This window comes from Coenobita brevimanus, chromosome 57 (genome assembly GCF_032717465.1).
Source record: "Coenobita brevimanus isolate Jiangsu-jjx chromosome 57, ASM3271746v2, whole genome shotgun sequence".
NCBI classification, from domain to species: Eukaryota; Metazoa; Arthropoda; class Malacostraca; order Decapoda; family Coenobitidae; genus Coenobita; species Coenobita brevimanus.
The window spans coordinates 19,710,652-19,734,560 of NC_137010.1; the positions used below are offsets into that span (position 1 = coordinate 19,710,652).

A 23,909-nucleotide genomic window follows, 5' to 3' on the forward strand; every position below is an offset into this window, starting at 1 on the left:
ACCAGTTAGATCGTTAAACCGGGGTATGCCTGTATTGTATTGTAGTAGTAGTAGTAGTAGTTGTTCCCTAGGCAGTTGGGCAGAACAGCCCCAAGCCCCTTAGGAAGGCCATGGCCGAGACCGGGCTTTCCCACAGAGCTCTCAGAGTGTATGTTGTGTTGTTGGCATAGGTGATTGTGTGCAATGCAGTCTTCCATAATGTGCTTAATAGTATGGGGTGCTGTGTTGCATCCTGGACAGGCATCAGTGACAGAGTCATCCAGCCTCTTCTGGTAGCTTAAGAGGGCTGGATGGTGCCCACATCTCAGCCTGGCCAGGTGGACCCTGTCCTCACGAGGAAGATAGGATTCAGAAGGATGGATGTCAGGAGGCCGTGCATGCAGCAGTGTGTTGTCTTTAAGTGACTGAATGGAACGGCGAGTGATCTGAGTGTGGATATGCTTCTGGAAGCTGGTCTGAGGTGGGCCAGGGGGGAGAGATGACAGTATTTGTGTATGGTATCGTGTGCTGGGTGTTGTTTTGATGTTCCTTGGTGTGGGTGGATGTGCTGCCATGTACTGTAGTGGATGTTGTGGGTTTGTGGAGGCTGCAGCAAGAAACTGGGTGCCTCTCATGTCTAGGTGATCCTTGACTTTGAGGACTTTGGTTTCTTGATGTAGGTGGTCTGTGGGTGTAGCAGCTGTGCAGCCTGTGATTATTTTTAGGGCCTTGTTCTGTATGGTATGTAGAGTGTTGTAGTGTGTTTTGGTGAGGTTAGAAGCCCAGGCAGGGCTTGCATAATTCATCACTGAACGTATTTATTGTTTGTATACTGTACTGTGGTGGTGGTGTCTTTGTTTTGTTCGAATGTTGTATGGGCAAGTGACCTCAAAGCATTGAGTCTTGGTGTTATTTTAAGTTTAATATTTGTGATGTGTTGTTTAAATGACATTGATGTATTGTATGTTACACCAAGGATTTTGTGTGTGTGTGTGTGTGTGTGTGTGTGGTAGGGGAGTGTTGTTTATGGTGAGGTGTGGGATGTGACTGTGTTCTGCTGTCCAGCTTGTGAGAAGGGTCACTGTAGATTTGGCTGGGGCTATTTTGAGCCTGTTTGTGGTGAACCATTCGTGTAGTGTGTTGAGGTAAGGTTGAATGATGTGTGCAGCTGTGTTTGCGTTTTGATGTGTACATGTTAGTGTTATATCATCTGCATAGGAAGCTATGTGTATCTGTGGGGTGTGGGTACGTCGTGCATGTATAGGTTAAAGAGTGTAGGGGACAAAACAGATCCTTGGGGAACGCCGTTTGTGAAGTTTCTGATGTTAGAAGACTGACCGGCAAATATTACATGTGCACATCCGCCTGCTAAGTAGTTTGCCAGCCATTTTTTTGTGTTATTGTGCTTGTTTGTGTTGAGTATTTTGTTTGTGAGGTTGTGGCGGAGGATGGCATCAAAAGCTTTGCTAACGTCTAGTGTGATTAGGAGTATTCTGTGTGGTGGCCTAGCTGAATTTATGCCATTGAAAACTCTCTGTGTAAGGTTTGTAAGAAGGGTTTTTGTGGAGTGTAGTAGCCTAAAGCCATGTTGTGACTGGGCTAGGGAAATGTGAGGTGTGACTAGTTGTAGTACCAGTTGTTCCGTGACTTTAGAGGGGGTGCAGAGGAGTGTGATGGGGCGATGTGAGGAGGGTAACGTTGGGTCTTTGTTGGGTTTAGGGATAGTGATGATATTGTCATGTTTCCAGATGTTTAGGTATTATATTGTGTGAGTAGCTGTAGTTTGACATGTTGGTGAGTGGTTGTATGCCTTGTGGTCCAAGGTGTTTAAGGTGTATGTTGCTTATGTTGTCTGGTCCACAGGCAGATGAGTGCATGAGGTTGTTAATGATGTGCTTCGTCTGGTTGTAAGTGAAAGGTGTGTAGTCTGGGTCTGTGGGGAACTGTCTCTTACGTCGGATGATACGTCGGTCTTCGGGATGGGGGGGTTTAGATGGCTGACTTGTGAAAAGTGATTGATGAGAGTGTTTGTTTGTTTGTTTGTTTGTTTGAGGGTATGGTGTCTGTTGTTCTGATGGCAGCGTGTGATTGTGTGGTGTTGCTGTTGGAAAGTGTGATGCTGTTTAGTGTTTTGTAGAGTTTGCTGATGTTTGTTTTGTGGTCAAGTGTTTGGAGGCAATTTTTCCAGTTTAGTGTTTGCTGTTCTGATATTATATTGTTTATTTGAGTGTTCAGTTCTTGTATTTGTTGTACGGTGTCTTGTGTATGGGGTGTGTCACAGTGTGTCCCGTTGTCTGATGAGGCCTTGAATTTCTGGTGTGACAAGTCGGGGTTGTCTCTCTTTCTGTTGCCTCTAGGGATGTGTCTTTTGTCTGCATTTTGTATAATTGTATTGAAAGTGTGCGCAGCGGTGTTGATGATTGTGATGGGTGTACTGTTTAGTGTTTTGAAATGTTGTTCTGTTTCAGTTACAAAGGCCTCCCAGTTGGCTCTCTTATAATTAGTGTATGTGTGTTTCTGGCCAGCTCCCCTCAGCTTAATTAAATTGTCTGTGTTAGCCAGAATAAAATACAAATTACATAGTTGGGCTGAAGGGTAAGTTGGCAGAGCTGGATAACTACCGATCGTTGGAATGCGATCTGGATAACTACCGAGCGTTGGAATGCCACCTGTGAATTGTTAGTTATATTTCAGCTGCACAAGTTACTTTGCCTTTGTACAACCGCCTCACTTACAAGCATAGTAGACCTTTGATATAACGGACTAATTGAGGGGAAGCCTGCTCTGATAAAGCCAATAGTTTGTTAAATCTGATCCCCCCCCCCACCGGAGGAATTTCAAGCACGTCTAAAAATAAATGAGCACGGTAGCATATTGTAGTAATAAAAATGAAACCTATACCCATTTTAAACTAAGTTGGCTGATAATTTTGCTCAGTTGAAACTTATTTCATATCCATCTCATAGCACATCTTCATGATTAATCCATCCATTCATCCATCATCCAGTCCTACATTGCCCCATGAGGAGCATAAGAGCCCAGGGCTAGGCAGTTGGTCCCAACATCTAAGATGAGAGTGACCAGCTTCACTCATCCCTGAGTGGCATTGTATGAGCAATCAACCCCAACCATCCCTTGGATATACCGGTAATCCTTCACTGGCTCGATCTGATTGGAGCACAATAATTACCCACTAAACCACCAGGTGCCAAAATTTGGTTATATGGTTACCACCCAGCATAGTAAATGATTTCCTGGTGTACAGGCAAAGTTGGGAATAACGCCGCTATTAGTAGCAGCGCTACATAGCTCCGCTACTATTTTAATAGCGATGGTGGTAACGCCATTACTTTTTTTAGCCAGTAGTAGAACTGCAAGCGCCACTACTTTTTGGCTGTACTCATGCGATACCGCACTCCTCGCTACTTTTGCGACCAATACAGGCCCAGAGTCAGTGAGTACATACAGATATGCCGACGCTTTGGTTGTATTTATTAATGGCAAAAAATAATACTTTCATCAGTTCTGTCAATTACTGATGTCTGTTCTACGTTACATCAGTTGTTTATTAATTATTATTTATTAGTAATTATCGATCATTTAAATTAAGTAAAGATAAATAAGGATGTCAGCTAGATGTAGGCCCCCCCCCCACACACACACACACACAATTATCCCCGTCTCTAATTCCGGCTCTCTCCCCCATTCTTTCAGACTAATTATTACTTACTATGTTATTATTTCATAACAGTATGTTACTTTTAGTTTAAAGTAATAGAAAAAAAACATTGCTATTGTATAAATAGCCTTTCAAAGAAAGCCTCAGTTCATTTTTACAGTACTTTTGTTTTCGTACATATCTTAAATAGGTATCAATGAAAGTATAGTAAATCTATATAATACGTATCAATGGTAGGCCACTTTTTTTTTTCTTTTATTTACATATGTTACTTTCAGCAGGTATACTAGGTAAATGTAAAAGAACATTTTTTACATTATGCAGTAAATAGCTTTTTCCTGTACCTTCGGCTCTTAAGCTTCATTAAAGTGACACCGACTTGTACATTTTTTTTTTTTTTTTTTGCTATAAGTATATACTGACATTATTGGTACACAACATAACCACTCAGACTGACTAATATTATCAAAAACTGTATATAGTGTATTGCTATATCACAGATTTTTGTTAACCTTTCCTTTGCCTACCTTTTTCTTATCCAAAGTAGCAGGAGCGCCGCTACATTTCATATCAAGTAGCGAAACCAGTAACGCTGCTACTTTTTCCAGCTAGTAACGGGAATGGGAGCACCACTACTTTTTATTAGTAGCATTCCCAGCGTGGTGTACAGGAAACCATTTGGCATGTCACTTAGTGTAGAGTCACCCACAGGCAGGAGGAAGAGGAAAGAATGAAGGAAAGACAGAAGAGGGAGTGTAATGTCATGCGTAGGCAGAAGGACAAGGAAAGAATGAAGGAAAGAAAGACAGAAGAGGATAGAAGGAAAGAAGGATGGAGGAGAGGAAAGGGCAGACACCCAATAGCAGCACTACATTGAGTGAGTGGATGGTGAGCGCCCCCACCTACCACAAATGCAGTACAGTATTATCATAGGTTGTTACCGCAACTCAGCAGTCACGATGGGCAGAGACAAATTTCAGGCCAGGTTGGAGTAAAAAAGGTAGGGAACACATGTATTTGTGACCTGTTATGCCCCATGTAATGGACATAGTTCATTATAGCTGACGAAAGGTCAGTGGCCTTTGTAATGTTCGTTAAATCCAATATCTGGTTGATTGAGGTCCATTGAAGTGAGGGTCTACTGTACTACACAAGGGAACATTGGTTCCCATATGTGGTCCCTGCAGAGCACAGGACTGCTCTGCAGAGGCAGTTGATGGATCTTCTTGGCCAGACAGCCTGGGGTTGATCAACAACAACAGGGGTGGTGTGTCAAGGGTCATACGCTGCACCACTGTATGTGTTTACCTCTGGTATAATCATTATCATGGAGATTTTCCAGCTAAGTTGATGTGAGAATTTAACATACACACTAGCATCACAGAGGACCTCTGACCACTCCCTGGTACTTGTAAGTGGATTAAATATACCCTTAAATTATTCAGTACTGTTATTCTTTGTAACCCAGATATTCAATACCTGTTGCAGAGCTCCCATGAAGAAGTCTGAATCCAAATCCTCCCCAAATTCATCCAAGAAGCGAGGCAGAAAGAAGAAAGCAAAGGGTAAAAGGAAGAGATGAAGTCAGCCTGTAGAGAAACTAAACTGTCAGCTTAATAAAGGACAAGAACAATCATTTTATACAAAAGCAATTTTATGTAGCACAGAAGGTTGCCGAAGCTCATAATTGTAGAGCATAGTTTACAAAGGTAACAAGACAAACTTAACTAGTTTAACTCAGGTGAATTATAAAACTGTTATCAAGCTATGACATCTGAACATAATGTATCACTTGCATTAACCCACAGGATGATCAAAGTTCCATTCTGAACTTTATCAGTATTTACATATATTTTAGGTGCCAGTAAAGGCCTCTAACAACATTTCATCTTCCCATTAGCTACTACAAGTGTGATGACCACACTACTGCAGTGGTTATAACATCATAAATACAACCGTTACAGCTGTGTGAGATTATACAGCTAAAGTAACGTTTACTATATCCATAAAATGTCAATCATTACAAAATAAGCACCACTACCCTCTACATGACATACATTATATGTGTGCAAAGTAGAGCAACCATTTTACTATTTACTCAAGTTAAAAATAAAAAGTTTTAAGCAATGATAGTTTCACTTTTCATAATGTTTGAGAAATAGTAGTGGTATAGGAAATTTGCATCACAAGCCACTGATTACCTAATAGTATGTTGAAGTAATACCAATAACTACTGCAATTCAGTACATGTTGGTGGACAGACATCTGTAATATGTAACCAAAGTTGAACTCTTCACACATGGACAAACTAATCTTGGTATAAAATACATTGCTATATTACAGAGTTGCCACTGAGCTACATCAATGAGGAATATATTTATTAAATCACAGGGGTGGAATCACAGTCTAGACAGAATTAATGATGTTCTTGCTCACATTCAGCTACAACTGTACTACTCAGGGAGTTATTTTTTTCATATTTGGTGCTAGGCAAGCAGATGAAAATTACATACATTCCTTTTTTTTTTTCACAATACTTTACCCAGTTGTAATGGGCTCATATCCTCTGATGTGGTCTTACAAAGCACATGCACAAAAATGGATGTCAGCATACCCAATATTTGAATTTTGTATGTGAATTTATTTCATGAGAGGCTTGCCAAAGAACCTGGCATATTTAGGATATGCTGGACTCGAAAAAAAATTTAATCAGCAGTTTTGTCCCAGTTACGGTCATGTCTGTTTATATTTTATTGTAACCAGTTTTCCTGATACTGATGTACTATGTTGTAAACTTATATTTTGTCTAATGATAATGGGTTACTTCTTTTTCTGCTCCTTACTTTTTGTATACTTCTTCCCTCCAATACTTCTTCCTTGACTTTCTTTACTGCCTATTCCTCTCTATTAATTGGTATACAGGTATATGCATAGCACTAAGTATTTAAAAAAAGAAACCCTCTTACATAATAAACAAACTAGGATATGGGCTGCACTAATGTAGCAGCCACAAGGCAAGACTTAAGCTAAATTTAAGAATACAGATCATAAAATTAGCTCAAGCTTATATTTACATTAGTAATCTGATGTGGGAGACATGATTTGTGTGAATACATTATATGAAGGAAGCAACACTAATTCTGATACACAAGCTGGTTATCAAACTCAAAGCACTAATTCAAAACTTCAAAAATACCATGGAAGAATACTGTATCTCTCAGTCATTTGAACATCTTGAATAGTTCCCCTGTATTACTCTCATAACAAAATATAGTGCTCCATGTACGTATAATATTTCTGAGTGTTTAATGTACCAGAAGTATGATAAAATGTGAATGTTCTTTACATACAACACTGAGCTCCAAGACATCATTTTCAATTTACTAAAACCTAATCATCAGATCTTATTAGTTTTAGTATAACCCCTTCAGTATGTAGCCTTTTCCAGGCTGAATCAAATTGTCTGGTAGCAGCAAGAATAAACTAAAGTCACCAGGATTCAAGCAATTTTCATAAAACTGCTGGACTTCTTGACAGCTGAGAATATGACACAGTCAATTACCATCTTTCCAAAGTCTGTCCATCACTGCATTACAAACTCAGTTACCTTGCATATGTTGGTATACAAATATAATCTGAGCCAATGACAAATGTACAGTATCTATACTCTGGCTAATAGTATTTAGTTTTATCATAAATTACAAATATCTTTTAGAAAAGTAAACCTCATTCTTAAACACAGTAAATCTTTATATATAACTAACTCAGGGTTACAGCTGTCATCATCATCATCATCCAGACCTCCTTTCCCACCCTAGGGCAGGGTGAGGAGTAGCAACGTCCTGACAGCCCAATTTTGCCCAATCCAATGGGTCACACTTCCATTCACTCATCATTCGAGCCCTTTGAAAAGGATCCTGGCTGTACCTGATACGCCAAAAACTTTCACCACATTCTGTAGCTTCACATAAATGTATCATAAAAAACTCGATGCTTTTCTATGGGCTATACATTACATATATATATATACTCATATAATGCCACTCAGGGATGAGTGAGGCTGGTCACTCTCATCTTAAATGTCAGGAACAACTGCCTAGCCCAGGGCTCCTACACTCCTCATGGGGCAATGTAGGATTGGATGATGGATGTATATATATATATATATATATATATATATATATATATATATATAAAAGCTATTTACATCCTGGCAAGTACAACTGAATGTGTAAAGAAGGTGAAAGGGTAAAGGATATCAAGAAGATGGTGTACTGATACAGAAGTGGATGTTTTAGGAAGAGAAATGTCTGGTAACCGTTCTAAGGCCACCCTTCATGAGAGCGGCATCAGGTATGAGATAACTAGAAAATTAGTATACAATGACTACCTTCCTACTATGCAAATGGAAATAATAAAATGGCAAAAGCAGTCAGTTTGCAAACTGTGTGATACAAAACTCTGTGTTGTAATAGACAAAATGTATTGCAGTGTGTGGTGTGTGTCAATCTCTTCTACTGCAGAGTGACTAATAAAACATCTTGTTCAAGTTCTATGTTAAGATAATCAAGGGTCCAGATAACTGAGGCTTGTACACACTAAAATGCTCAGATGTCAGTGGTTAGTATAAAGATTTTATCACTTCTGTTAGCCACTTACAAATATTCAGAACCCAATAACATATACAGTATAAAAGAAAAATACTAAACATCGTCTTGTTCACAAAGCTTAGATAAATACGTCGTCTACATGTACAATTATCTTCTCTGTCATGTGGGCTAATTTGCAGAATGAACACATTTATTCTTTAACACTGAAACCCTTTGCAAACATAATTAGATTAGTAAAATTTGCTTTAGCAGCCACCATCCTGAATAACCAGTGTCATACGTACTGGTATGTTCTGTAGACTTTATCGCTGTTGAAACTTGAAGCAATACTGTAGTAGGTTATGACAGCTGCAAAAATACCACTACCCTAAGTACTTCATACCAACCTTAGCAGCTGTTGTCACTGTTACTGTAGCCGCAGGTTCATCTGAATATAATCCAGTGGACAGCGGACTGAAGTTGTCCTTCTCTTGTGATCAACCATCCTCCTTTTGGGGGACAGAGAGGGAGCTGAGGGACATTGATATAACTGAGCAGCAGAACAGCATGTTTATGTGCCACCACATAAAGGAATCCCTCCAACACCCACCATAACGGAAAACAAACCTTTCAAACCAGATGTCCAAGATATGGAAAGAATGAATTTTGTTCCTTTTACACTTTGAAATACAACAGGGATGTGATTCTCTACATATGACATCTGATTAGCTGCCCATAAAACATGATGGAATGAAAGAGCTTGCTGGAAGTATGTAAAACTAATACATAACATTGATTCAGAGGTCCCACTTACCCTTTCTGCCAGATGACTGTTATTGTATTTTATTCTTCCTACCACTAATTAATTTCTTCAGCTCTGGAGATATTTCTGCCTGTGAAGAGGTTGGATACAAACTCCAATAACACATTCACAATGAGAAGTCTCCCTCAACCTGAATAATGGTAGCATGAATAAAATACAAAAGATGTCCTTGGACTGAATGGATTAACTGGTAAGAGGAAGAATTGTTGCCAACTTACACTGCTAAATATATATATATATATATATATAAAAGCTTTAACAACCTTTGTAAAAAAAGAACTTTTACATAATTCTGCTCTTTTCTTAAAAATAAAAGCATAAAAGATAAAAAATAATAATAATAATACTGCAATATGAACTGACTACTCAATCAACAATATAGTTTTTCTCGTCTGTCTTGTTTTTGTTGTTATCTTCACACATAAACTGAAATAATGCAATCTTGCAGAACATGTTTTCAAATACACAAATGCACCAGTAACTCATATGCTAATGAGAATACAAGAAAGCAAAATTAATAAGAATAAAAACATGTATGGGTTAGTCAGGATAATTTTGTAACCAGGTAGTACATAATTACCTGCCTGAGGAGCCTCCCCAGTCTGCAAAGTTGAAGTATTAGTTGTTTGGCATAGCCTGACCTACAATTCACACTGTCCTAGTAACAAACCTGAAGCTGTTATTTGCACTCCATGGGTTAATCCCCTGACTGGCAGGATATTTCTCAGCTGAATTAAACTGTCTTGTGGGTGTCTGAGAAAAATTCCCAAGTGAGTCTGTAGCAGTGAAGGGGTTTAACAATACTGGTACTTTATAGCCCTCCAACAGCTGGGTTTTGTCTAAGTAAAGCAGTCTGGTTGTACCCTGAATAAAATACCTAAATGTTTGTATAGCAGCCAAATGGTTAAATGTATCTCCACAATCTGGTTTAATATCCAACACTATTTCCAACACACCTTTTAGTAACCTATTTTGTGCTAACTTGCAAGAACTAGACATTAGATAAAGTAAAATGAGCTCATAATTATGTTCCTGTATGTGAAAAGCTAGGATGCAACATACTACAGGGTGTAAACAAGTACATGTGCAGTAAAGACAATACACATTTCAAACTGCCACACAAAATACAGTATCATACTGCCACACCTCAGGCACATCACACACTGCCACATCCCCCATCTCCTACTTCAAGGACTTTTCTAATATCTGTGTTTCATTGCAGGGGAAGAGGTATCCAACCTGGGTTGTCAAGTTAGGGCTGCCGTAAGATGATTTTTATCTTATTGGGTTTGCTTCAATTCAATTAGGATACGTCAGTTTACATTATACAGGTATCAACGAATTGTAGTTGCATTATGTTGGATTAGGGCTGGTTTGGCTAAATTTACAGTTCAGTAGTTTAAGGGTAAAGGAAGAGAGCTATACTTCCTGCTGACAAATCTTATAAAAATACATGAATTTAATTTCAGAAATGCAATTTATTCAGACAACAGCCCTCCATTACAAAACTAGATATGAAGTATCACTGACAAAACATACTGACTACTACAGTCCAATACTTTATTCTTGCTATCTCCACATTATTTTAATCAAATACCATGAGCCACCAATATTTGCAGTGATTAATCAAGGCTATATCTAACCTCTCCATATCAATATTCTCTCTTGTGGGTTACATATTTTCTGGAGATATCAAAAATAAAACAAAAATTATATCCCTGGCTCAAGGGGTTAACATGAACATAGTATACAATAGCAGCCAATAACCTTACTACCTACATATCCCTGTACATTATAAATGGCAATTAAGAGGGATGGAAGTGGGAGAGCTGCTATTCCCTTGTCCCCCTCTAAGATGATGTGTTGGATGCAGTGTCATACTTTCTATAGCACAGGAGAGGGTACAAGTGTAACTGGGATTCTCTTGTACTTCCGGTTCACGTTCCCAAAATTATTATTATTATTATTATTTTTTTTTTAATGAGATGTCAAGTTTTGATGATTGTACTAGTGACACATGTACAAGTTATTTTCAGAAACTCAGATGGCAACAGGTGACAACCGGTGGAGGGATGACTCCTGGCTAATGTGCCAGTTCCTAATACTTGTAATTAATTGCCACCAAATTCTTTTACTCCATTAACCATAGAGGGACCCTTCTCACAGTGAAATGGTTGGAAATCTCCACTAACACCAACACCAAGACCCACACCCCCACAGTTTGGGTCATCAGATAATGGCATCATGCAACAGGAGCCTCGTGTAACGTGATTGAACGAACTTAACAGATTATTATTTTTTTATTTTTTTCCTATGGCAAAAGAATGTCGAATCATTACCTTGAGATAGCTTTTACTTTACTTCTTTTTTTGAGGTGTTAATTTTCATCTTAGCAGTTTTCATTATTATATATTTTTTCCGCCACATTGCGGGTGGGGTTACGAGGAGTAGACCAAGAAAGACATGGGACAAGGTCATTAAGTGTGACCTCAGGGTTAAGGGACTGAACAGGGAGGCTGCAATGGATCATGCAGCATGAAGAGCTGCCATTAGGTGACCAAGGCCGATGCATGCAAGCATGTTGGAGCCTTTAAAAACGAAACGAAACAAAGCATATAAAGTATATAAAGCAGGAGATCTGGTATTGAGCTGGCACAGAATTAACTTAACTGTACATTAAGGTAGTGCAATTTGCAACTCATAATCTAAATGCTGTCCTTTCCACACACTCCAGGGACAGCATTTGTTTTGACTTATGGACTTTATAACTACATTTCCTTATCAGGTATTTTGCAAACTACACCTTAACATTTTATAGGGTATCCTGTTTTTTTTAAATTTATTTATTTATTTATTTTTAATGGAATGGAATGCATAACATAAAAGAGAAGACTGGTTCTGAAGAGAAACTAATTGATACAGATAAGGTGCAGGAAAACCTCACAGCTAAAAGGAATACAGTCTTGAGCTAGTGACAGACAAGTCCTTTCTATAAACAAAGTCACTGATGTGCTTTGTTATTTCTTGCTATTAATGAGGGAAGTTGTCTTGGAGTGGTAAATGCACAATTGATGATTAAAGTGTAAAACAATGTGGAAGGATAAAGTGAAGTAAAGGCAGTTCTCATTCTAAGTCAGGGCGTTGCAAATTATGTCCAATTTTTTCATACATTTTTTCATACATTTAGTGATGACAGAAGTCAAAAGTGAGAGCAATGGAAATGAGTTATTTGAGAGGAGCATGTGGAGTCACATGGAGAGACAGACTGACAAATGAGGAAGTGAAGGAGCATTGTGGTATGGATGTGCATGTGATAGGAAGCATTAGGAGAAACACATTGAGCTGGTTTGGACATGTGGAGAGGATGGAGAGTGAGAGAGTGACGAGGAGAGTGTATGACTGAGGTGGATGGAGGAGGTAAGGGGAGGCCAAGGATGAGATGGAGGGATGAAGTGAAGAAGTATATGAGAGAGGGAGGTGTGAGCTGGGAGTAGCGCAGTGAAATGCCGGGTGACAGGGAGACACAGAGGCAATTTGTTTGTGGCCACCCCTTATGGGATTAAGGCATCTGGCAATAGATAGATAGATAGTGATGTAACTTGGGGAACAATGGCAAGTCAGCTCTACAGGAAGCAAATGAATTTAGGCAACTTTTCTAAGTTACTGTGAACTCGGCAGCAAAATGGATTATCAATCAGGGAATATAGTTATGCAGGAAATGAGGACTTACAACATGCAGAAGGATTGCTGAGCTGTAATGGAAAAACTATTAAACTAACATTAAGAGAGAACAGGCAGAGAGATGCTAACATTCTGAGCAAATCTTTATTACAGTGCAGTGATGTATTCCAAAATACTACAGCTTTCTAAACACAACTGGTACTGGTGATTGAAGGAAACTGGTAAACCAGCCTTATGAGCATCAATCAAGGTTTGTCATGCTATTTTTATCGAATTACTGTATAGTTTATATCAAAAGAGCACTTTAAAAAAGCAATTGGTAAAGAGGACTTACTCTTGATGGGAACACTTGAAATGTATAAGATGAATTTGCATACAACTGCTGCCCACTTTCAACAACTTATTTTGAGCTGCCAGTGTCTTCTCAGCTCTATAACAGATCACTGTGGCTTATTCGTAACACCCATAATAACAAAAACAAACTGCTGAATAAGGGATTCCAATGGATAAAATTACATTAATGGTATTTCCTCTGTCATAACCCTGACCACTACACCTTAAGATCATCATCCAAGATGGGGGCTTTCAATAAAATACAGTCCTTGTGGAACAATCAGACACTACTGATGACAGATATTGGTAAATGCCTAGCATTCTTATCCCTGTTTTCAAACTGATGCACACTATCATCTGCAATTGATATGATTATAATCATTCATTGTAAGTATTGTGATTAAACACATCCTCAGCTGAAACTATATTAATCTGCCTTAAATATCAAGCTCTATTAACCATTTAGGAGATCACTGTACTGTATTCCTCCTGTGTAAAACTTTTTTGATCGTGTGAACACAGAGAAAGGCTACATAACCAATAGAAATGGCTGATTGTATGCTAGCGCTGTTTCCTGCAACAAGCAGGACCACCACCACTAATGGTCAAGAGCCATGACAGAAAGCATGACCTAAGCACTAGCAGACTGAAAGAGAGCTACAGTCCCTGCTCTCTTACCCCCCACCCCTCACCTCCACCCATTACACACAGTACAATATGACCTCTGACAAATACTGAAACCTGGGACAAGGTCATAAGTAGGATACCACATTGTGTCACCAAAGCAGTGGATGTAATAACAACATACAGTAGTCAAATAATGGGGAAGTAAGCTGCTCTAACATAAAAGCACATGAAGTAAAAAGAAATCACAAATAATGTTATACAGTTTTCCATTAACCCCTTCAAACCGATGAGGTATATATTATTATGTTCTTGATACGCAGATGATTCTACATGGTTTCGTTCCCCCTCCTTCCCCAAATGGAGAGATAACATTTACCATTCTCTGATCCCTTCAACATGCAAGGTCTTTCCTGAGCAAAATAAAATCATCTACAAATTGCACATACAAATGGAACAAGGCATCATTGGAAAGATGAGGTTAAATAAGATGGGGGGGAGGGGGGGGGATGTATTTCTGTCACTGGAACACAAAGGCTAAAGGCTAAGCTATGTAGTCATGAACATTAATACCCTGGTTACCTCCAGGGCCTGTATTCTCTCATCTGATAAGGAATCTCCCTAACATCTCTTTCTAAGTTATTCATTTTGCATATTACTGTACATCTTGCTATCCTCTTCTATGTTATTTAAATCATTCTAATGTCACCATAATCTTCATAAATAATGTACATCCATCCATCCAAAATTATAATAAATCATTATGAAGTGCTAGGAAGCCTCCTGATGTGACAAGAATATGGACCCAGGACTCACACTGTGGCATAAGCAACAGCCCTTTTGCAGCCTGAGAGATCTAACAACAGACCAACTGCCACACGAAATATTACTTTATCTTTCACATAAAACAAACACTAAAAGTGTTTCTGGTTAAACAAAATGCAAGTCAGAACTTCACATTCCCTGCTATTGATACAACATTATTAACACTTGCAGCATTTCTATGCTTGCCCATGTGAAGAAATTATTTTAATACCCTTCAAAACTTGTACTGTGCAGTAAGACCTCACTACATGTCAAGAATAAGTTCCAAAACATTACAAATTTATCCATACAACTGGTACTGCAAATTACACAACTGGCAAATCATGTTTATAGGCAGCAAGGGAACTTTAGCAGGCAGTGTTCTGTAATTTACTGTTGACTAGGTACAAACGAGATAGTAAAAAGGGCAACATATAATGAGGACTTTCTGCAGTGTCATATATTATTGTTACATTTCTCTGCAAAACTTAAAGCAGGTCCTACTGCATTACCACATTTCTGCATTCCCTAAAGTGTCACAAGGCTTAATGTGCGACATATTAACCCCTTCAACTCTATGGCATCATGCTGTTTTTTATGTATTTTGTTCTTGCTACCATCATATGAACTAGACCTGATGACACCACCCTCACACTGAAGGGGTTAATGCAATACGATCTTCAGTATTTTCCAATCATGAAAAGTTAAATTAATGCATAAAAGAAACTTCATTAATAATTATGAGTTGAACATCATTCTCAGTACATTTCTGGTGACATCTTCTGAATATGGTGAAAACTTTCCACTACCTTACATTTGCTAAGAACACATGCGATTCAAAGAGCACACACAATAAACCTCTTCTTCAAACCATCACCATAGCAGTACTGTGACCACCAGGCAGTTTCGGTGGGGTCATACATGAAGGTTTTCTTAATAACAGTACTCTGCTTATGCAGGGGTTTGGAAGGCTCTCTATTACCTCTTCCTTAACGATATTTTACCTACATACTCCCTTACATGCTGTTTTAACTACACATACATACATACATACATCATCTTATTCTGTGTTGCCCCATGTGGAGTGTAAGAGCCCGGGGCTAGGCAAGTTGGTCCTGAGGAGTGGCATTACATGGGCAATAAACCCATACAACCCCTTGGATATAAACCTACAAGGGCTCAATCTGGTTGGAGAGCCTTAATTACCCATTAACCACCAGGCATCATGGTCTGGTTATATGGTTACCACCCAGCATAGTATATGGTTTCCTGGTGTACAGGAAACCATTTGGCTTGTCACTCAGTGTAGAGTCACCCATAGACAGAAGGAAGAGGAAAAAAAAAAGAAGGAAGACGAAGGAAAGAAAGAAGGAAGGAAGACAGGAAAGGGCAGTCACCTGACAGCTGCACTACATGAAGTGAGTGGATGGTGAGCACGTATTCTAATACTGACATCATCACTATCATCGTCCTAAGCAGATACTGACATGATTTTTGAAAAACATGGGAGACATTACAGCAATAGGCCATGTTTGGGAACTATTTAACAAGGAACAGGTGCTAAGGAGACTCCTAAGACTATTCTTATATGCTTAAAAAAGTAAACCTCTATTACTGCAGCCTCTAAATATTGCAGTATTACATTCCTGCATTAATAACAGCTCAAAATTAATATTTTATACTCTGCCTGTGCTACGCTTTTAAATACTGCACTACATTGTGTCACACAAAAACGTAACTAGATTTTGTACCTCCCAGGGTCAAAGAACTGAATTAAAATTAAAATAGGCACATTAACCATTTGTGAACATTAATGTACTCTCCTATCCTTACACACTGTCCCAATGTTTTGACCATTCTGATAAAATCACATGTGACTCTGATTGTTGAAGTGACAAACTGCAGTATCACATCATTATCCTGACCACTGTTTCCTACAAAAAGATGAGGTGAAGTATGATCCAAATAGCAAGAAATGAGAAAGCCAGGACAAAGGAAAAACTTAAAAAGAAGATATCCAATGATATGGGCCATACTCACTCACCATTCAAGCCCACAGAATCCTGACTCCACCTCACAAGCATAACTTCCAACACATATGAGCTTCATTATACCTATCAGACAGACAAATGTGCCATCACATTAATTCTTGGATTTTTAACCCTTCGTACACCTGGTGAGCAACCATAACCCAGAATGCCATGTGGGGTTTTGAGAGATGCCAACTTAATTTTTGGATTTCAGCCATATGAACAAAGTTACGAATGTTAAATTTTGTACACGTTGCCCAGGACATGGCACGTGTAGACAATCCACCATGTGTCCCTTTTGTGTTTTATTTTTATGCCTTTTGTGTTTTTTAATGAAAAAAAAATTTATTTGCTTCAAAATTTTTGAAAGTTTGCACAAGTAATGAATAATGTGGAATATATTTTTAGGTTACATCATTCTTATTCATGCAGCATGCTCTTGATATAATAAAATAAATGTATTATCAGCTATAATACTTTAACTCCTGAACCGCGGGGCGTCACTTTCGTAACACTTGGGAGCAAGGGATCATACCGCGGGGTGTCACTTTTGTGATTCTGTGTTATTTTGAATTTGCCCGGGCTTTCAAGTGGTGGCTTGATCATCTATCAGTACTGCCAATGTCCAACACTAGTCAGCACTCCTAATCTCATCTGTACTCTCATCCATTGTTGACAATTCAGCCATTTCTCCCCGTTCTTGACTCCCCTCCCTACCTCCCCTCCATTACCCTCTCCTCTTGCCTGCCCGGCTGTGCTACGCTAAGTAAATCTTCCCTGGAACTTTCCACTGATTTCATCCATTGAAATAAGCCCTATGCCCTATTCTTATACCAAATAATATATACAAAAAATAAATACGGTAAGTGATAGTGCCATATACCTGGAATTGGCTAATTATCACCTGACAACACCTCATGTGCACTCGTTCGCTAATTTTCGCTGTTTATTTCCCCTTGAAATATGCCGTACAATCTATTCTCGTAATAAAAATATACATAAGTGAGGAAGGGAGAAGCCAAAGTGATATTTACATTCACCTGGAACTACCTAATTTATTATGTATTGTCTAGATTTCCTGCCAATCATTTCATTGCATATATATTAGCAGCTGTCACCAAGCTGACATTGGTAGCATTGCACTTCCCCTAGGCAGGCCACCACACCGTATTCAGTTTACTGTCGTTTTTCAAGGTGAAAGCACGTCGGATTCGCGCCTGTCCAATTCTGTCGTTTTTAGCCCCATGCAAAGGGCCCTGTGACCTCTACCCCTAATAAACCTCGTGTGGAAAGGAGTAAAGGGCTAAGTGACTGCTGTGGAACGTGAACTGGCTAATTTGTCAATGAAAATGATAGACGGTGACTACAATCTTTCTGGTGAGTAAAACAGTGCAAGTGGAAATGTAAACAATGTGTAAACAGAAAGTGAAAGCAATGAATGTAAATATAAGTGAACAGTGGAAAATAGTTTTATAAGTTACTGCAAGTGACAGTGTATAACAGTGTAAATAAAATAGAAATGTAAATAATGTAAATAAAATAGAGAATGTAAATAGAAATGTAAATGAGTAGTAATATAAGAATAAAAGTATATATACTAGGAGTAATGAAAGTGAGTTTAGTCACTGACCTGATAAATAGGATTATTTATGAGTGTGTTGTCCCAGATGATTGGCTGAAGAGTGTAATTGTAAATGTGTATAAAGGGAAGGGTGATACCCTGGAAAGAGGGAATTATAGAGGTATAAAGCTTTTAGATCAGATAATGAAGGTAATGGAGAGAGTTTTAGAAGGTATGATTAGAGAAAGAGTGAATATTGATGAGATGCAGTTTGGGTTTATGCCAGGTAGGGGGACCACTGATGCCATATTCATTGTTCGACAGCTTCAGGAAAAATATATTGGTAGGAGAAGGGATCTTTATTTTGTTTTTGTTGATTTGGAAAAGGCCTTTGACAGAGTCCCTAGAGAGGTGGTGAAGTGGGCAATGAGAAAGCTTGGCTTGGAGGAGTGGCTGGTTAGGGTGGTTATGGCCATGTATGTGGGTGCTCACACCCAGGTGAGAGCGAATGGAGATTTGAGTGATGAGTTTTCCGTGAATGTTGGTGTGCATCAGGGGTCAGTCTTGAGTCCCATGTTGTTTATCATGGTACTTGAAGCCCTTTCACGTGACTTTAGAAACGGACTCCCGTGGGAGTTGTTGTATGCTGATGATTTGGTGTTGATTGCAGAGAATGAAAGGGAGGCGGAGGAAAGGTTTAGGAAGTGGAGAGATGGTATGGGGCAAAAGGGTTTAAGGGTAAATGCAGATAAAACAAAAGTGATGATATCTAGGGTTGGTGGCGGTACTGTCAAAGACGAGGGAGAGTGGCCATGTGCAGTTTGCCACAAGGGCGTGGGAAGTAATTCCATCTTGTGCGGTGTGTGTGATAAATGGGTGCATAAGAGATGTAGTGGTATCAGAGGTAGACTGCGAGATAATGCTGATTTTATGTGTACGGCGTGCCGGGGTGAGCAGGTGGAGATCGTCAGACGTGAAAGAATTGAACTTGCTGGTGAATCTCTTGAGTGTGTGGAAGAGTTTTGTTATTTAGGAGACATGTTGTGTGCTGGAGGTGGGGCTGGAGCTAGCTCTGTGGCTAGGGTGAGAAGTGGTTGGAAGAAGTTCAGGGAGCTCTTGCCTCTCCTGACATTGAGGGGGCTCTCCCTACGTGCTAAGGGGTCTTTGTATGCAGCGTGTGTTAGGAGTGTAATGCTGTATGGCAGTGAGACCTGGGCAGTGAAGGAGGAAGACATTCGCCGGCTCAGACGTACAGAAATGACAATGATTAGGTGGATGTGCAGTGCGTGCCTGTGTCCAAGGCCTGGAGGGGCTGGGTTTACAATGGAAGAGTTGAGAGGTAGGATGGGACTGGAGTGTATTGGTGTTGTGATGAGGAGAGGTAGATTAAGGTGGTTTGGACATGTGGAGAGGATGGGGGATGATAGTTGGGTGAGGAAGGTGAGAAGTGTTAATATTGGGGGTGGGGTTATGAGGGGTAGACCGAGAAAGACATGGGACGAGGTCATTAAGTGTGACCTTAGGGTTAAGGGACTGAACAGGGAGGCTGCAATGGATCGTGCAGCATGGAGAGCCGCCATTAGGTGACCAAGGCCGACACATGCAAGCATGTTGGAGCCTTTAAAAACGAAAACGAAAGTGAAAGTGACATTCACTCTCAACGCTAGTATACAAGACGAGAAAGTGAATGCTACGTATTTTACTGAAAGAGAAAATGAATGCCTACAATGACAATAAACTACTATTACTGAAGGAAACTTATGGATAAACACTGTAGATATATATATAAGTGTTATATAGGAACAGAAATATAAAGTGTGAGTGTTTTTTTGAATAATAAATGACAGAATACCAGCAGTGAACGATCGCAAGTGGGAAGGTCATACGCCCTCGTAATTTTCATTGCTTTCACAGTTATTTTTTTTTTTTGGAGTATGGATTCCAAACTATTTGAGAATCATAACATAGTGTTTCTAGTGATAATATCAGGCTGTGGTAATCATATTACGGGTTGTCGGGAAGTGTAAAGTGGAGACTTCGTTACCCAACTTCAGAGGTCTCCACAAGTCCTATGGTACTCGACGAAGGCTCAACAAATATCCCTGGAGAAAGCTGAAGGTATGTGCCATAAGCATATGTAATTTTAATATTCTAGGACTAATAACTGATTTTTGGCAAATATTTTTAGAGCGTCTGTCGGAGCGTGAATATGCCCATGAGACAAGCAAGTCAAGCAAAAACAACCCCGTGGTTTAGGGGTTTAAAAAATGTATAAAATAAAATGTTGCAAATAATTTGGTTGAATCTATGCTGAGAGCATAAACAAGACTGACATTTATATTAACAAAACCCCTGAATGATTCACAAATCAAGTAAACATAAACAAGATTGACATATTTATAATCAGACACCCCCTGAATGATTTTAACATCAGATAAATCACTGCAGAAGTCATTATCAGCATCAGAAATGGGAGGATTTTCCACAATTCTCCTTTGCTGAAGTGGAACATCTCAACATTCAGTGGAAAAAAAAAAAAAAAGTTACATGGAATGCTAGGTGGGGTACTGGACAGCCCCTAACGAAATTTGCGTCCTCCTAACTCCTGAACCATGAGAGTCTTTCCACTCGAATGTTGTGTGTTTATACACTGGCCAAAGACAAAGTCATGGTTCGCCAGATCCCTAAAGCAATAGGTGGCTGAACAGCATCATTTAAAAAATGTGTTGGAGTCAATCTGACCCCATATGGCGTATGAAGGGCTAAAAATATATGAATCACTAAAATCAGATGGCTAACTGTAGTCACAACTACAAAAAAGTCATAAAATTTTAACCCTGAATAAGGCATATTCTTCTCAAGTCCAAGAGCATCATAGCGAGAGTCAATATAAAGATGTCTTACAGGATAATGATATTCATACTTTATCTGACTGACACACGGTTAAATCCAGTATCAAAACAGTTCTCTACCTCTACCGACCCTAGTGCAACTGTTTGAGAACACCTATGCTAAGTATGTTCAAAAGGATACAGCCCTTCCTAATTTCTGTATCACTGTGCAACAGCCTTGGAAATTGGCTGAGGGTGAGAGTAGGTCTCCAGGCCAATCTTGATTTGTTTGTGTCATTAATATCTGGAATTTGATAATGAATGTCATACCTGACTTTGCTCATGAACCACAACACCGTGTTTATACAGGGTATTAAAAAAAGGTCCATGTGCAGAAGATTACCATATCTCAAGCACACAGTTAAGTTCTTGTTATATGTTGCAAATGTGTTTCAAAATATCACAACTATTTATAAATAACTGGTGTTGTAAAGTGGCACAAATTGGCACATCAACTATATAGCTTGCAATGGAACTTATATTTTTTTTTTTTTTTTTTTTTCTTATTTGTTTTGTTAATAACTATGGACTTCATAACAATAATGTTTTTTTTTTTTTTTGGGGGGGGCATATTGAGGACTTTCTGTACATTACACACTTTTACACCCCAAGTCTCCTCCAGCACAAAAACTTTCTAATCCTGCATTTTTGCCCATGATGTGATGAGATGGTGTGACTAAATCCTGGTTATATTTCATCCACAATTCGAGCTCCGACTATACTCTACAGTAAGTGGAGTTTCATTTCTTTGCAATTCACTCACAATTTGAAGTAAGGTTGATATAATATATGGGGTTCTGGCTTTGCATGTTTCACCTAGCTGTCAGGGGCAATAAGACGATGTAAATGCATCTTATCTAGTTAGGCATGATTCAATATCCAAAGCAACTATATGGCAAGAGAGTATCTCTTCACCCTCTTTATATTTCAATCAGTCCACAACATGTTATCTGTGCAAGGTGATCCTGATTTAATTAACTTTTCACTCAAAGTAGGAGACAAGAGGATAGAGTGAATCTAGGCTTTTTTTTTTTTTTTTTTTTTTTCCCCTTCAACTCATAACACAAAGCAAGAGATAATGCATGTGGGTCATGGTTCTAGTTTACCTGAAGTCTGAGGGTGCCATGGCTCTGTTAACATTGTTTTTTCTGCAGTTCAGAGTTCTTACAGCTCACTTGTCAGCAATCTCAATGTGAACGAAGAGTGCTGAAGGAGCCATAGATTTTCCACTCAGGTCAGTCAAGTGCACGAACCGGTAACCTGCAATATTCATCATCATTATTATCATTATCCTATCCAAGTATCCAAACTATGATCTCATTGGCAACAGAAATCAGAGAAGCAAAGAACCCCAAGTATAATAACTTCTACCCCACACACACACACACACACACACACACACACACACACATAACCTTACCTTACTGGCAGATAAATGAAATCTGTGATTGTAGAGTATCTATCATGGAAAAAGAGTAATAAATGGAGTGCTCCAGAGGGCAGTTTTGCCCCCTAATATGTTTCTGATATATTTAAGCTATACGCCAAACGATGTCTGACCATACATGAACATGTTTTCCATGAATGCAGGAATTACATTTAGCAATAAGATACAGATGAGAATAGTTAGACAATAGTTGCAGAGAGGTGCAAGATGATCTGGATCAACTTCATAGATGAAACCAGTTATGGAAGACTCAGTTAACAGCTTGTAAGTGCCACATGACTGAGATGAGTGTAGGTAAGAGGAGACCTAAATGGGATTTTAAAATGGGATGAATGACATTGGTAAAACAAAAGTGTGAGAAATTTAGGTGCAATACGACAGCAAGGAATATCACCAGAGAAGAATCTAAATAAGATCATTAGCAGAGCATACAATCTTTCGATGAATGTAAGAACAGGATTTCTAAATAAGATCATTAGCAGAGCATACAATCTTTTGATGAATGTAAGAACAGGATTTAATTACGTGACTGATGAAATGCAAGGTAAACTGATAATGACAACAATATGGCCTATTTTAAAATATGCTACAGCAGTGTGGACTTACCATAAAACAATAAATTAGAGAGGGTGCAGAGTACTGTAGTTGTGACAGTCCTTCTGGAAGGACAGTATAGGCAAATGTATCAGTCCTTCCAGAATACTGTGGGAAACATTGCATTTTTCATGCTTGATTATTCCCACATAACTCTTGTTTATGCTTGATGAGAGGGTCATGTGGGATCCCCCTGCCTACGCAAACCTGTTGCACCACTCAGTCACCTACTGGCCACCATGGAGTGAGGATGTTGCTCATTTTTTCCAACTACCCCCTTCCCCCACCACCCATTCAGTCACGAAGTGCATCCAACCACCCTAGTGGTGTCACTTACCACTCACTTGTATTTCTGACAGCCACTCCCAAAAGGAGGAGGTTTGGAAGTGAGGGAGGAAAAGAAAAAGAGATGTGTGTAACTGTATGCCAAGTGCAAGGTCAGCCTCTGCATGGGAGAGTGCTTCTGTATTTACCAAATCTCCAAATTCTAAGTGTCAGAAAAAGATTCTAAATATGTGTAAATATCATGGTTTCAAGAGGAAAATATGTAAAAAAAAAAAAAAAAAGTGGAAAGTAGAGTGACACAAGGAAGGGTGGCTGGTGTTATGAAGGGCTTGATGAGAAATGTAAGCTTGACCATTGCAGCTGCATGAGGCTTATACGATGGAGTGTTAGTGCCAACTTTAACATACGGATGTGAGACTATGGTGGGGAATGAAAATGGAAAGTCAAGAGTGAAAGTAGTGGAGACGGGACTGCTGAGGAATGTATGTGGAGTACACACAGTGGAGAGATTCTAAATAATGTGATTCATGAAAGATGCAGAGTGAAGAAGTCTGTGGACACCAGAATCGAAGAGTGTACTGAGATGGTA

General features: G+C 39.1%; 2 protein-coding genes across 2 annotated transcripts in view; one reads left to right on the forward strand and one right to left on the reverse strand.

The window, feature by feature from the left end:
* The window catches only part of caly (ubiquitin carboxyl-terminal hydrolase calypso), a 125,530-nt gene extending 119,837 nt beyond the window's left edge, over nucleotides 1-5,693 (forward strand). Inside the window, exon 15 of the mRNA XM_080274228.1 lies at nucleotides 5,147-5,693. Coding sequence (XP_080130354.1) covers nucleotides 5,147-5,240 — 94 coding nt within the window. The 3' untranslated portion in view covers nucleotides 5,241-5,693. The remainder of the gene's footprint in view (nucleotides 1-5,146) is intronic.
* Nucleotides 5,694-20,966: 15,273 nt separating this feature from the next.
* The window catches only part of LOC145402111 (1-phosphatidylinositol 4,5-bisphosphate phosphodiesterase delta-4-like), a 218,529-nt gene continuing 215,586 nt past the window's right edge, over nucleotides 20,967-23,909 (reverse strand). Inside the window, exon 18 of the mRNA XM_080274229.1 lies at nucleotides 20,967-22,254. Coding sequence (XP_080130355.1) covers nucleotides 22,166-22,254 — 89 coding nt within the window. The 3' untranslated portion in view covers nucleotides 20,967-22,165. The remainder of the gene's footprint in view (nucleotides 22,255-23,909) is intronic.